General features: G+C 39.5%; 1 protein-coding gene across 4 annotated transcripts in view; it reads left to right on the top strand.

Annotated features, from left to right (window-relative positions):
- The window catches only part of LOC127575827 (stAR-related lipid transfer protein 13-like), a 425,779-nt gene that overhangs the window by 160,747 nt on the left and 250,331 nt on the right, over window positions 1–14,701 (top strand). For all 4 annotated transcript variants that reach the window (XM_052025973.1, XM_052025972.1, XM_052025971.1 and 1 more), the window contains one exon: window positions 3,953–4,108. In XM_052025973.1, the coding sequence (XP_051881933.1) occupies window positions 3,953–4,108 (156 nt within the window). The remainder of the gene's footprint in view (window positions 1–3,952; window positions 4,109–14,701) is intronic.

Consider the following 14,701-nt stretch of genomic DNA (forward strand, 5'->3'; position numbering starts at 1 on the left):
AGCTGGTCATTACTGTATATGGAAATATTTTCATGCATATATAAAACAAAGGTTCACCTTGAATGGTAGCACAGGTGCCTAAAGTATGTTCTATTAAATTCTTTTAAATTATATATTTTGCGCTATCACTTATTCCTATGCATTTGTTTATGATGGAAAACATATACCATCATGTCACCTTCATGGTTTGTGGATAAACTAATGAAATTAGTCTAAACACCTCTCAAAGAAATTTTGAACAACATTTTATTTTCAATGACTGAAAATTCTGATGGCCAAAATAAACAATAACTTCATTTTTTTGGTATGTTTAATGCCCCAAATATACATAAATTTCAAACAATTCAAACTTTCAATTCTATCAGTTATTCTGTCTAAGGCATTTTAGTACAGACTTTAAGTTTTTATCTGGGAATCTTCAGGCTTTCCCAAGTGACAGTGTTTATATTTTATTGTTCTCCCTAGGCCAAGTTTCAATCTAGTTAAAGGGAGACCCTGAAGTTTGATATATGCAGTGTTTATAATTTCCAAAGTGCTATGCTAATGATTAAACCAGTGACTGACAAAGAGCATCCTCTTAGGCTATAGCAAAGTCTATTTAGTTATCAAAATTATTTGCGGTAAAATAAAAGGACACATTTCATATTTGGGTGTATGTAAAAGAGATGTGGCAGACATTTGATTTTACCCTATAATACCTTTGATTAGTGCTTAAATTGATCTCTATAAACTTCAGAAAGCATACTAATTTAGAAAGTAGTTAAAAATGAACTGAATTTTGAAACAAAATAAAACCACTAATTATCTCTTGTATCTTGAGATCGTAGAAAATATTTACAACTAACACTGCTGAGACACAGACAAGAAGGCAGACATACAAATAGGGAGTGGTAGGATGGATGTGGTTGGGGATTGGGAGGGAAGGCGTGTGTGACAGAGAGAAGAACAGAAAGGCAAAAGAGATACGCTTCATAATAACAAATACACAGTTACAAACCAGTACTGCCAGTTCTGAGACTCTGAGTTGGCCAGTCATGATCTTGGCATTTTATCTCAGCTATAAGCGTACAGAATCAGGTGAACATTTACTTTGATGAAAACTTTAAAAAATATAGCTGCTGGACATGCGAAATAAAACAGAAAATGCTGGAAGTGGTCAATGTCCCTAATTGCCCTTGAACTAAGAAGCTTATTTGGACCATTTCAGAGACAATTAAGAGTCAACTTGTTGCTTGGGACTGGAGCCATGTATAGACCAGGTAAGGATGGCCTCCTTAAGGGATGTGTGAACTGGATGGGTTTTAATGACAATCTGGTAGGTTAATGATCACCTCTCTGAGAATTGCCTTTTTTTTCCAGTTTATTTCAGACAACAGAAAGAGAAATAGACATAGTGTTTTAGGTTGAAGATCCTTTGTCAAATAAGGAGGTTGTCCCACCGAGTCAGCACTGACCACCAAGCACCCATTTTTACATTAATCCTACCCCAACCCATCTTTTTTATCTCCACATTCCCATCATGTCTACACCCCTCCCCCCACACCAAGCTGTTGAATGCTTTCAGTACTTTCTGTTTATCATTTAAGTTTGCCATGAACATGATCTAGACAACCTTTTTAAAGTGAGGTGCCTAATGTGCAACATTCTAAATTGAGGCTGTTCGGTGATTTGTAGTCTTACTTTTGTTTTCTATGTTTTGATAGTACTTGGGATTTTATATGCTTTCCCTGTCTCTAAAACCTATGATAATAAATTTGTTTTACTATGCACCTGAATCTTGTATTTTTGCATCTGTACTCCTCCTGAAATGTTATATTATAGATATATTCGTCTCATTACTCTTCCCAAAAAATATGCTAGAGTCATGCAGCACACAAACAGATCCTTCAACCCTCCGTGTACGTGCTGACCATCCATTTACATTTTGTATACTAAATTTCATCAATCATCAGTCCATTTGAGCAAGTTGCTTTTTCATCTTTCTGAAGTCCATTTCACAGATAACTTTATTCACTAATTTTGTGTTGCCTGCAAATTTTGGTACTGTGCCAAATTGAGCACTATTCACTAAACACACCTGATCTGGAAATCACAGGCTTAAACACAAGATTACCACAACAAATGTGACAACTTTCAGTTATGTAATAATTTTAACGTAATGCACAATGGATGCATTGCTATTATCAGACACAATCCAGGGCAAGTCAAAGGAAGAAGATTTCTTCCGATTGACTTCATGGTGTGTGAGCATTGCTGGTGAGAGGCAAAGACAGTACTGTTTGTCTGTCCCTAATTGCCCTTGAACTAAGGAGCTTATTTGGGCCATTTCAGAGACAATTAAGAGTCAACCTGTTACTTGGGACTGGAGTCGTGTATAAACCAGGAAAGGATGGCCTCCTTAAGGGGTATGTGAACCGGATGGGTTTTACTGACAATCTGGTAGGTTAGTGATCACGTCACTGAGACTTGCCTTTTTTCCAGTATATTTAATTATCTAGACATTGAATGAATTAATAACTAATTCTCTGGATCATTTGTCCAGACCTCTGGATTGTCAGTCTAGTAAATTAACCATGATACTAAGGGACCCTCCCTCTCCCTATTCTCTATAATGTTCTTAATAATGTATTGGAAGGTGGAAAGGAATTAGAGAGGGAACTTTGGAGTGGGTGGCCCAGGGTTACTGAAGGTGTGACAGTCATTTGTGGGTCATACAAGGAAGAGAAGCAAGAGACTGGGCAATGGAGAGTTCGAGCAGCTTGTAGTGCTGGAGGAGACTACATAAACAGAGAGGGATGAATCCACAAAGGGCAAAGGGTCTTAACCATGGGAATATAAATTGTAAATGTCAGGAAACATAGTACCCGGAGCCAATGTAGAGTGGGAAGGATGGGAGTGATGATGCAGCAAAAGCAGTGTGGAAGGAGATACAGATCCCAAAGTTTTAAACCAACTGAATTTTATGGAGCGTGGACATTGTAGCTCTGTCAGGGGAACTTTGGAATAATCAAATCTGAAGAAAACAAAAATGTAGATGAGTGTTTTAGCAGCAGGCAGGAAGAGGCAGGTGAGGCTCTGAGCTAAAAGTAGGTAGGCTCCATGGCGAAGATGATCTAGAGTAAGATGCTCAGTTCAGGGCCGGTTTGGACTGACATGAGGGATGTGTTATGACCTTGATGGTGCAGATACAAATTTGGTGACAGGGCCTGAGGATGGTAGTTTAAGTCCAAATATTATGAAGAACCAAAAGAGGAAGTTGATATTCATGTGCGAGAGAATAAGTTGCAGGGCTGCTGGGAAATAAGACGAGGAGGACAGGGACTGATGGGATTACTTTGCTGAGAGCTGGCAGAGAATTGATGGGCCAAATGATCTCCTTCTCTGTTCAAAGTGTAATAGAATTTAACTGGAGAAAATTGTGACTTATCCAAGACTGTCTGTCACATAAGCAGCTGATAGCATAGAACTTGCGGAGGGGAAAGGAAAAGAGGTGGACAGGTAGGCCAAGTATTATCAGTGTACATGTGGCAGCTGACATATACTTTTGTTGCAAGTAGACTTGTGTTACTGTTGGCCAGACAAAATATTATTGCTGTATGTAACCTGTCATCTCCCTGCAGTTATTTCAAACCCATGCTTCCAATATAATTACATATTGTGCACTCCTCACCATCATTTGGTCAGAATCATGGAATTCCCTGTTTAGCACAAGACTGCAGCAGCTGAAGTACACACTTTGCCACTATCATTTCAAGGACATTAGGGATGGGAGATAAGTGCTGGCCATACCTCCAGGGTGAATGTAAGAATAAACACTCACCAGTTCAAATACAGTGAATAAAATAGTATAGACCTGGAAGCATGCTGCTGTTTCTAGCAGGATTGGGTATATTTTACTTGTGTGGCTACAGAGGCACTGATTTTATGATTCTGTAATTAATGCTTGTTACAGGCAGTGTCAAATGAAGATGTCTTCCATTGGAGAGACTCCATGACTTTGCTGATGAGGAAGCTTGACCAGCTGAACCTGGATATCGAGCATGCACTTGGTGTTAGCCCCTCCCCTGCTAGCACCCCTGCCATCAAGAGACATCACCGCCAGCAGCCAGTAAGTAATCCTTGCATTCTTCCTGTCTCTCCTATTCAACTGACTTCAAGTATAATGAGCTGAACAAAAGGGTAACAATGGGAAATGCCAAGTAGAATGTACTTTAAAACAAAAAAAAACTGAAGACGTTGAAAATCATCAATGCTTGCAACATGAACCTGCCACTTCTCTCCCTTCCCGACTTTATTCATACTGCTTATTGATCATGAATGATCTGTGTATTTTAATGAGCTGGCATCAACAGACTCCATTACAGTAAGAAACTGTTCAGTGAACTTAATTAGTATTGTACTAAATATGGCAAAACTTTCTTTTAATACTCAGCCATCAATATGCACTGAGTCACTGCTTAGTCATTAATGCTTTGACTCATTTTAACTCTGGACAGGTTTGGATTAGATGGGTATCAAGGGTGAGTTAAAAGTGTATTTTGATCAAACCTTCTAATCTCTTAATTGGCTCAGTTGCTCTTTTCTTTATGTACCTATGTACTGACCTTTTGAAGATGTATGGACTCAGAACATGCAGGTTGCTGTCTTTGGTTGCTGTATGCTGAAGTGCTCACATTGATAAACACTACAGGACATATAGCAGTTACTCAGTACCATAAATAAGTTGTCTTGAGAATCATTGAGCTTGGTCACAGCAGCAGTGACTTTGCCTATTGCTGTATTGGTCTCAACTGCTGGTTTGTTGCAAAAGATGACCACTCCCATGGTTACTTTTAAGCAGATACAATTTCCTCACATGATGAAAGTTACTAATCTGGTGAATTAATCCATCATCAATGTTGAGAACATCTCTTCAGATCATATGATAGTGAGGATGTATTCACTAGGCAAATTAGTGAAGTTTAAAACTGCTCTGAATGAAAATTACAAGTTTGATAAGTTTATTAACTTTACGTGTAATAATTTATGTATAGGATGAAAGAACCTCACACTCATCTTTGGGTCTTGTCTTTCACCCAAGCATCTTTTCACTTTGAAAGGCAGTAAACAAAGTTTGTATTATGCCAAGCAGAAAGCAGACTGAACAAGTGCCATTGAGATTAAACATCAAGCCCATCAAATTGTCGACTTAGCCTAAATTTGACAACATAGACTCCACACTTAAGTACATAAAAAGAGTTATCCTGAATAATTTAATCCTAAATTTACTGTTACTTCAATTTGTATGAGCCATCCTTTAGTTTTACAGTTTTTTAGTGCTCTGTTCTCCAATAGTGGAATATTATTATTGTCAATAAAAGTTGTTGTAAATTGGTCATCTTTATGTGCAATTGTTAGAATGCCTTAAATTCAACCAAAAGGTAATATGTGTCTGAATTACTGACCCTTCCACCACTGTTCCCTTGGGACTAAAAGCAATGAATTTGTGGTTTTCCTACAGTCATGCTCACAAGGAAGCCAGGAGCAGACTTTAAATTTCTTCAGAATATTGGTACAATGTCAGCTCCATATAAAAAGAAAGTAGCAGGTAGACTGTACCAGCAAAGAACATGGGCTTAGATAAGTGCATGAGGAAAAGCAATTAGAGAATTTGGAGACATCCTGAATTTGGGAACAACTAATTGACATAGATCATTCCTTCTAAAGATTTTTGTTTTTGCTTACACATATATCACTACATATAAACTGAAGAAACATTAAGTGTTTCTGACAGGCTCTGTTCATCGTCTTCTAATACTCTTGCTCTGATGTGCATGTCTTTTGTGTGGTAAGCTTTGACTTGAAAGAAAACATGCCTAGATATTCAAAGGGGGCACCTGGAGGAACTCTCAAACGTTATTAAAAAGTAAGGGAACACTTAGCAAGATCAATAGTAATTGTTTAAGTTCAACCCAGGCAGAGTCACGCTTACATTATCAAAGTTGCTGCCTGGATTGGAACATAGTGGTCTTACTGAGATACAAACATGGACAAAGCTGTCTTGCAACAGTTAAAAAGCAAGTTAAGAAGCAAGAAAGAGAAAATACCCATTTTCAAAATATTAGGTTAGATTTGCTTACAAAGTGCCCGGAGCTTTGAAGATATTTTCTAAACACTTTGAAAAGCAGGTTTAGCAAGGCTTTTGATTTTCCATTGATACAATCCAACATAATGAAATTATATATTTAAATCTAATTATCAGTTTCCTTTAGTTTGACTTTTCTCATGGGATTCCATTCCAAGAAGTATCAAACCAAAGTTTCAGTTCCTTCCTCAGGATTGCCTGTGATTCTGCATACATGGTATCAACATTTTGTGATTTTTATTAATGACTTGAATGAGGGGGTAGAAGTGTGGGTTGGCAAGTTTGCAGATGACACAAAGGTTGGTAGTGTCGTGGATAGTGTGGAGGATTGTCGAAAGGACATTGATAGGATGCAGAGCTGGGCTGAGAAGTGACAGATGGAGTTCAATCCGGAGAAGTGTGAGGTGGTACACTTTGGAAGGACAAACTCCAAGGCAGAGTACAAAGTTAATGGCAGGATTCTGGGTAGTGTGGAGGAGCAGAGGGATCTGGGGGTCCATATCCACAGATTCCTGAAAGTTGCCTCACAGGTAGATAGGGTAGTTAAGAAAGCTTATGGGATGTTAGCTTTCATAAGTCGTGGGATCCAGTTTAAGAGCCGCGAGGTAATGATGCAGCTTTACAAAACTCTGGTTAGACCACAGTTAGAGTACTGTGTCCAGTTCTGGTGGCCTCATTATATGAAAGATGTGGAAGTGTTGGAAAGGGTGCAGAGGAGATTTACCAGGATGCCGCCTGGTTTAGAGAGTATGCATTATGAGGAGAGACTAAAGGAGCTAGGGCTTTACTCATTGGAGAGGAGGAGGATGAGAGGAGACATGATAGAGATGTACAAAATATTAAGAGGAATAGATAGAGTGGACAGCCAGCGCCTCTTTCGCAGGGCACCAATGCTCAATACAAGAGGGCATGGCTTTAAGGTAATGGATGGGAAGTTCAAGAGAGATGTCAGAGGGAGGTTTTTCACCCAGAGAGTGGTTGGGGCATGGAATGAGCTGACTGGGGCGATGGTGGAGGCAGGTACATTGGTCAAATTCAAGAGATTGCTAGATAAGCATATGGAGGAATTTAAAATAGAGGGATATGTGGGAGGAAGGGGTTAGATAGTCTTAGGCAAGGTTTAAAGGTCAGCACAACATTGTGGGCTGAAGGGCCTGTATTGTGCTGTACTGTTCTATGATTCTAACAAGGTGTTGGTGTATAGCCAGAAATGCTTCAATAGTCTGTGAAACATTCTGAATTTATGAAAACATTTTCAGATGTTATGCAGCAAGCTTTTCTACTCTGACCAAAAAAGTGGTGGAAACTGACACAAAATTTCAATTTATACTTAAAAAAACTATAGAGGTGATGAAAGAAGGATACAAATTTATCTCGCATCTGTTGTGATCTCAAGTTATCCCAAAATACTTCATAGTTAATGAAGTACTTATAAAATGAAGGAAATCTGACAGCCAATTTGCATAGAGCAAGCTCCAATAAAATCTTTAAAGAAGGTGATTTGTTTTTGTGATACTGATTGATTGATAAATTTTCTCTGGGACATTGAGGATAACACGTCTCTCTGTCTTTGAAATAGTGGGTTAGGATATTCTGTATCCAGAGAGAACCTCAGTTTAATGTCTCATCAAAAAGATGGGATCTCCAAGAGAGCACCACTCCCTCTTTACTGTCTTGGAACATTAGCTTGAGAGTAATTTATAACCAATGGGAAAGATCAGGAGAATGAGACCAATTGAAAATGTATTAGGAGGAAACAGCAAAGGTACAAGAGGCCAGATAGCCGCCTCCTGTAATGCACAATTCTATGATTCATTAGATGAACTGACATCTAATGCCAGCACCTGCATGCATAATTTGTTAAAACTGCAGTTTCTCAAAGCTGCTTTTGTTCAGCTTGTATAACAAATATTTTAAGTGTCACTAAACTTACAGATATTTCAACATGTATTCTTGCAAAAAACTGAAAATATCATGCTTTGTAAACTTAAACTGCTGACCCTCTAATGGCTCTGACTAAGACAGGAACCAAAAATAATGATCAAGGGTTAGCACAATATATTTACAAATAGCCATATTTTTCATGCTAATAGCTCTTGGAAATGCAGACAAATATCAAACTGATTGAAAATGAATTGCATATAAACTAAATAGTTTTATAAGTGCAGTTTTCAGAGAGGAAAGTATTCAGTACTGGAGACTTGTTCATTATCTCAATAAATCCTCCTATGGCACAACTCTAGATCAAATTAAAAAGTTGAGCTCTTATTTCCATTTGCAAATGCTCTTATTTTTGCATTAATCTAATGAAGGGAAAGCTCAATAGAATAGAATGGCAACGAAAATAGGTCAGCTTGCCCTTGATGGGCACCATCAATCTTCGTGAGTAGTTAATAATTTAGAATCCTCTGCAATGATTTCAGCATTGTATGCCCATTGTTTAAGATTATAGATTTTGATTGAATATTTTGATTACACACAGGGAATTGGTTCCCATCTTGCACTGTAAACAGAAAATACTTGACTGTCTTTGTGATATAATTGACTAGAAAGAGCACTTGATTCTTTGTGGTATCTCTCATAAAATTGAGTGCATTCGACTGATGTCATAGAATTGCTTTTTCTCCATAGCACAAGTGAATTAGGCAGAGACGTGACCATTCTCTCAGCAAGTGATATATACAATATAATTTAAGCAGACAAGGGAGTACCTATTGAGCATTGCTTCTTAATGAATTTATCCACAATCATCAGTAATAAGTATTCCACTGAATAAGGAATAGATCTGGTATAAGATGAAGTTCCAATATAGGTTTTGATTTTGTTACTCTTTCAAAGATTTAACTTCTTGTGCATTAATTAGATGTTAATTGTGAATTATTTTCTCCGTATTTTGTTAGCAGGATCACAGGAACACATAAGTAAACATTTCTTTCTTTCTTGGTATTCAGATACATCACATTGCAACTTAATTTTCAAACAGAAAAGCCGAGAAGTATGAAAATAGAACAGAAAATGCTGGGTGTATTCAGCAACGTGGGCATCATCTGTGGAGAGAGAAATAAACTTAACAGTTCAGCCCAATGAGAATTATAGTCCAGAGTTATCTTTGAGCCCTTTTTGTGGGGGTATTGTTACCTCTAATGGTAAAGAGAATTGAACACATCCTCAAAAAGAAATATATTGCAAGACCATGGGGAAAGAGTAAGGGAGTGAGGCTAATTGGATAGCTCTTTCAGAGTTGAATAGCCACCATCTACGCTGTTATGGTTTTGTGAAATGACATGTACTGCATCAATTCCACAGTGCAGAAGCTGATAAAAATAGGTCAGTGTAAAATGTAGGTTACTGATGAATCTCTGCTAATTGTGGACAGCATGAAGGAATGGAGAATTTTTTTTCAGTAGGTCACCCTGAAGCAACATGTCAGACGAAAGATCATTGCAGGTTCCACAATCTGGCAGAAAAAGTTGTCCAGTTTGAAGAAAAAGCCCAAGTTAAGCAATGAGAATCACAAGCAACTATGGTGCATTGCAGTGTGCGAGCATTACTTCAAAACTGAGAGAAGCAATTATTGTGGCAGGTTTACAGTTAATTCAAAATATTTTTTTTACCAAATTTAATCAGCATTTTCCTAGGAGTATAGTGAAACAACAGAATTTATGATAATATTTCTGGTGTACTGAATCAGACCAGTAAAGGCTGATTCACTTCCTAGTGTTAAGAATGATTGCTAATTAATTTTACTTCTCTATAAATAAAACTGTTATCAGAAAAGCAGGCAATGCTCTCTATTATATAGTTCCTTTTATAACTCTGGTAATTATCTTATTGTTGCACAGCCTTTTATGCAACATGTTCAAAGCAGATTCAGTGAAAAGAGAGGTTTAAAATCTATGCACCAACCACTTTTCCCAAGATCAAACTTTAAAATGAGCAGCAGCCCCATAAAAGCTTCTGCAGTCCCAAAAGCTACAACCTCAATTTTCCATGATCCAAATGTATCATGCGCTGTATGCTGAGAAATGCAATGTCATATGTAGGTACTCATGGATAATTCACTGAGCTGACACATCATGCTGTGCCCTGAAAGTAGAACCCAAGGTGTTACTGCTCTGAACAGCATTCACAGAATGATGACTGTTTGAAAGGAGGCCATTTCCCCCATCAACTCCAAACCAGCACTAGGCATGTAATCTACTATTACCCTGTTCTGTCCCCATAGCCTTCGAAGTTATTTCCTTTCAGATACAAATCCAGTTACCTCTTGAATACTACAATTTAACTTGCTTCTACAAATACCTCTGACAATGCATTTCAGACCCTATGCACCGGTCTGTGATAAACAAATCCTCATCATTTAGCCAAATTCCTATCAAAGAAACATTGGTAAGTTAGTGAGGGTACTTCAGAGCAAGAATACTTTAGAGCTTTGGTAACTTGCTAATGTGAACAAATATGTTTTAATTGTGCAAACAAAATCATTCTACAAGTGAACTTGATGTGTCATCAAGTCAGCAAAACAAAAGAGCTGGTCATTGACTTCAGGAACGAGAGCGGTGCATGTGCTCCTGTCTACATCAATGATGCTGAGGTTGAGAGCTTCTAGTTCATAGGAGTGTACATCACCAATAGCCTGTCCTGGTCCAACCACGTAGATGCCACGGCCAAGAAAGCTCACCAGCACTTCTACTTCCTCAGGAGGCTAAAGAAATCTGGCATATCCCTGTCAACCCTCACCAATTTTTATCAGTGCACCATAGAAAGCATCCTATCCAGATGCATCACAGCTTGGTATGGAAACTGCTCTGCCCAAGACCGCAAGAAACTGCAGAGAGTTGTAGGCACAGCTCAGCACATCATGGAAACCAGCCTCCCCTCCATAGACTCTGTCTATACTTCTTGCTGCCTTGGTAAAGCAGCCAACATAATCAAAGACCCCACCCACCCCAGACATTCTCTCTCCTCCCCTCTCCCATCAGGCAGAAGATACAAAAGCCTGAAAGCACATACCACTAGGCTTCTGTCCCGCTGTTATAAAACTATTGAGCAGTTCCCTAGTACGATAAGATGGAGGTCACAATCTACCTCGTTATGACCTTGTACCTTATTGTCTACCTGCACTGCACTTTCTCTGTAGTTGTTGCACTTTATTCTGCATTCTGTTATTGTTTTACCTTGTATTACCTTGATGTACTGTGTAATGAATTGATCCGTATGAATGGTATACAAGACAAGTTTTTCACTGTACCTCGGTACATGTGACAATAATATTCCAATTCCAATGTAGTAAACATTAAGGAATTATCTCGTACTTCTCATCATTATCAAAAGAGGCCATTTGGCCCACTGAAATGCCATCTCTTGGTGCGTTCCCATCAATCCATTCCCCACTTACTTCCCTGTTGGGACAAAGAACCACAGGGGTCAATGCCAGTCATTCACCAAAGCACTATACGGCACATGCTTCAAAGTGTCACACATTAGGAGGCAGCAGGAGATAACTAGAGGGGACTGGCACACCAAATGTCCTAACCCTAATGAGAAAGATAGTGCTAGCCATTACTGTGGTATATTTTCAAAGGCCCTGACAAGTGATAGGGAGGAAACCATTAAAGGTGACTGCATCCTCATCTCTTCCAGTGTGGAGGAAGTAGCCACTTGCACAAAGCAGCTTTTGGGTCTCTCAGCCATTCACCAAAGTTCTTCCAACAGGTTACTAGGATTTCTGGGGCAACACTTAAGAGAAGTGGTAGTGGCTCCATGCACAAAACTACTGTACACTCTCAGGAAGAAAGTAATTACTGCACTGGCCTTGCTGCTGGCTGTCAACCTGACTGTTGGCACTCTTGCCAAGATAATGGAGTTTGCAGGTAACCCATCAAGGTCAAGAGCTGGATGAGATCATCCCTCCAAGACCAGTTTCAGTCTCCTCCACTGAAAGAATGCAGTGTTCAACTTGCCTTCTCCCTTACTCTTCTTCCTCCTGACATTTCTGGTTCTAAGTTATTCACAAAGGCATGGCTGAACAATTCATTATGAGATCCACTCTGCTGATTAGTTCAGGGGTCCAGGGAGTGGAAAACTGATCCCAATATATCAAATTTCTTGCAGTTGCGTGGCTTCATTATCTTCTTGGTAGGGTGGATGTGACAGTGTGCACAGGCATCTGGGTTGCACAATGCAGTCACCCAGCAATGATTGTGTAGTTTCCCATAGTGGCTCAAATGCAGCTGACATGAAAGGTAACATGACTGCTGTCAGTTTATTGGCCAATGATCTACACAGTTTTCTCCCTTTGGTGACATTTGGTAGTACAATCGCTTTTGGTTTCAGTATAAAGCACAGATGACAGGAGTGCCTGTAAAGCAATATGTATGCAATTTAATGGCACTATATGCTCCAGAAAAGCTTCCAGTTCTACCAAAGCCTTGTGATCTCTCTGAGAATTAAATCTAGTCAGTCATTCCGGAATAGGTAGTTCCAGATGGCAATCTGCAAGAAGTTGCAAATATCTCCTGCTCCAGCTGAAAGCAGTCTGACCAATAAAGCTTTATTGCCACAGACACCTGAAGAGCTGCTGGCAATGCAGTTCCTGCACTGCTCTCATACTGCAGCGGGTATGGATACAGACATCTTATGCCTTATTCTTCTCTGAGAAGTGCACCTTGAACACCCTGAGTAGGTTTAAGCCCCATCACATCCATCCTACCATGTGTCCTTTTCCTGATCTTCCATCTCCCTCTTCCACCAACTTTGCCTGTTTGGCACGCACCTTGCTCTCTTTCTCCCAGTTATGCCTTATCCCAAGGAGAAGGCCTACTAATGCCTCTATGTTTGTGCAAGAGGCCATGAAGTCAGTGATGTCCTTCAGTACATACAGACTTTCACTAATGAATCTAGCTCTTCAAAGCATCAAATACTTGTAGTCACACAACAACTGGAGGAAACCAGCCAGCAAATAACCTGTAAGGAGTTGGTGGACTATGGGTGAGGGTTAGGGTGGTGGTTGGGGCTTGGGAAGATGGGTGAGGAAAATTAAAAGAACATTGCCAAAGGCTAACTGTAACTGAAATATTCTAAAGTGGAAAGCTGTGAAACAAAGATTATCTAAAGCAGATTAGTTCCCTGAGTTTTCTCTTTTTTACATTTCTGACAGGAATGATGAGATTAAACAATGATAGATTTCAGTTGAACCACAACAAAGGAGTCCCAGTCCCAACTACGTAAAGTATTGAGAGTTGCATGGTATGCAATCATTTGTACAGCACCTAGTGTTAATCTGCTTTTGGCTCCAGATCACAAACATCCAAAATTAGAAGACTGTGGAGACATTTAAATATTTTCTGTATTACAGAAATGGGAAGGATTTTCCTTGTGGGTGTGAAGTATTCCATGGGTGGAGTGTGCATGGAAAAATGAGAAGACTGCTCTGATCCTCCCTACCCGATTGTCCTATTTACATTTTAGTCCTTGATGTTTTCTTCTCTGTAGAAGAAAGTTGTAAGGAGCTCCTGCACAATGTGTACATGGATGCCCAATTGTAAATTGTCTATAAGAATGTACAGAATGTCTTGATTGAAGATAATCTTATCCATATAATATCAAAATATTCTGGATTTCTGCCAAAGGTTGAACTTGGCTGATCTGAACAAAGTTAAATGAACTATTGAGTGGAGCCAAAAACAAACTACTGGAGGAACTCAGAGGGGGAGGGGGAATGAAAGTGGGCAATGGGGTGCATGGGAAAGGGAACAAAAATGGGAGGAGCAGAGGTGGATCAGAAGGAGAGAGAGAGGGGGCAATACAAGAGGTCAGCGTTACCTGAAATTAGAAAATTCAATGTTCATACTGAACTGATCTCCTCATACCTCATCTCTACCCTGTCTCCCCTTGTTCAGTCCCTTCCCACCTACATCTGGGACACCTCGCATCCCCTCCACCGTTTTGACAACTTCTGATTCCAAGGCTTCCAACTCCTCATTTTCACAATGGATGTCCAGTCTTTATAAACCTCCATCCCCCATCAGGAAAGTTTTAAAGCCCTTTGCTTCTTTCCATAAAAGATCCAACCATTTCCCCTCCACCAATACTCTCATCCAGCTAGAAGAAACTATTCTTACCCTGAACAATTTCTCTTTTGATTCCTCTCACTTACTGCAACTCAGAGGTGTAGCCGTGGGCACTCATATGGGCCCTAGCTATGTCTGTCTTTTTGTTGGCTGTACAGAATAGTACTCATTTGAAAGCTTCTGTGGTACTACTCCTCAACCTTTTCTTCATTATATCAATGATTGCGATGGTGCTGCTTCTTGCACCTGTGTGGAAATCGTCAATTTTGTCACCTTTGCTACTAATTTCCACCCTGCTCTCAAATTCATTTGGACCATTCCTGACACTTCCTTCTCTTTTCTGGATCTCTCTCTCTCCATCGCACTGTCTCCCACAGCTATCTAGACTACACCTCTTCCCACCCTTTTTCTTGTAAGGATGCCATCCTTGTCTCCCAGTTTCCCTGTCTCTACTGCATCTGCTCTCAAGGAAACATGGCTTTCCTTCTACTGTGGTTGGTGGAGC

Source organism: Pristis pectinata, chromosome 11 (genome assembly GCF_009764475.1).
Source record: "Pristis pectinata isolate sPriPec2 chromosome 11, sPriPec2.1.pri, whole genome shotgun sequence".
In the NCBI taxonomy this organism is placed as follows: domain Eukaryota; kingdom Metazoa; phylum Chordata; class Chondrichthyes; order Rhinopristiformes; family Pristidae; genus Pristis; species Pristis pectinata.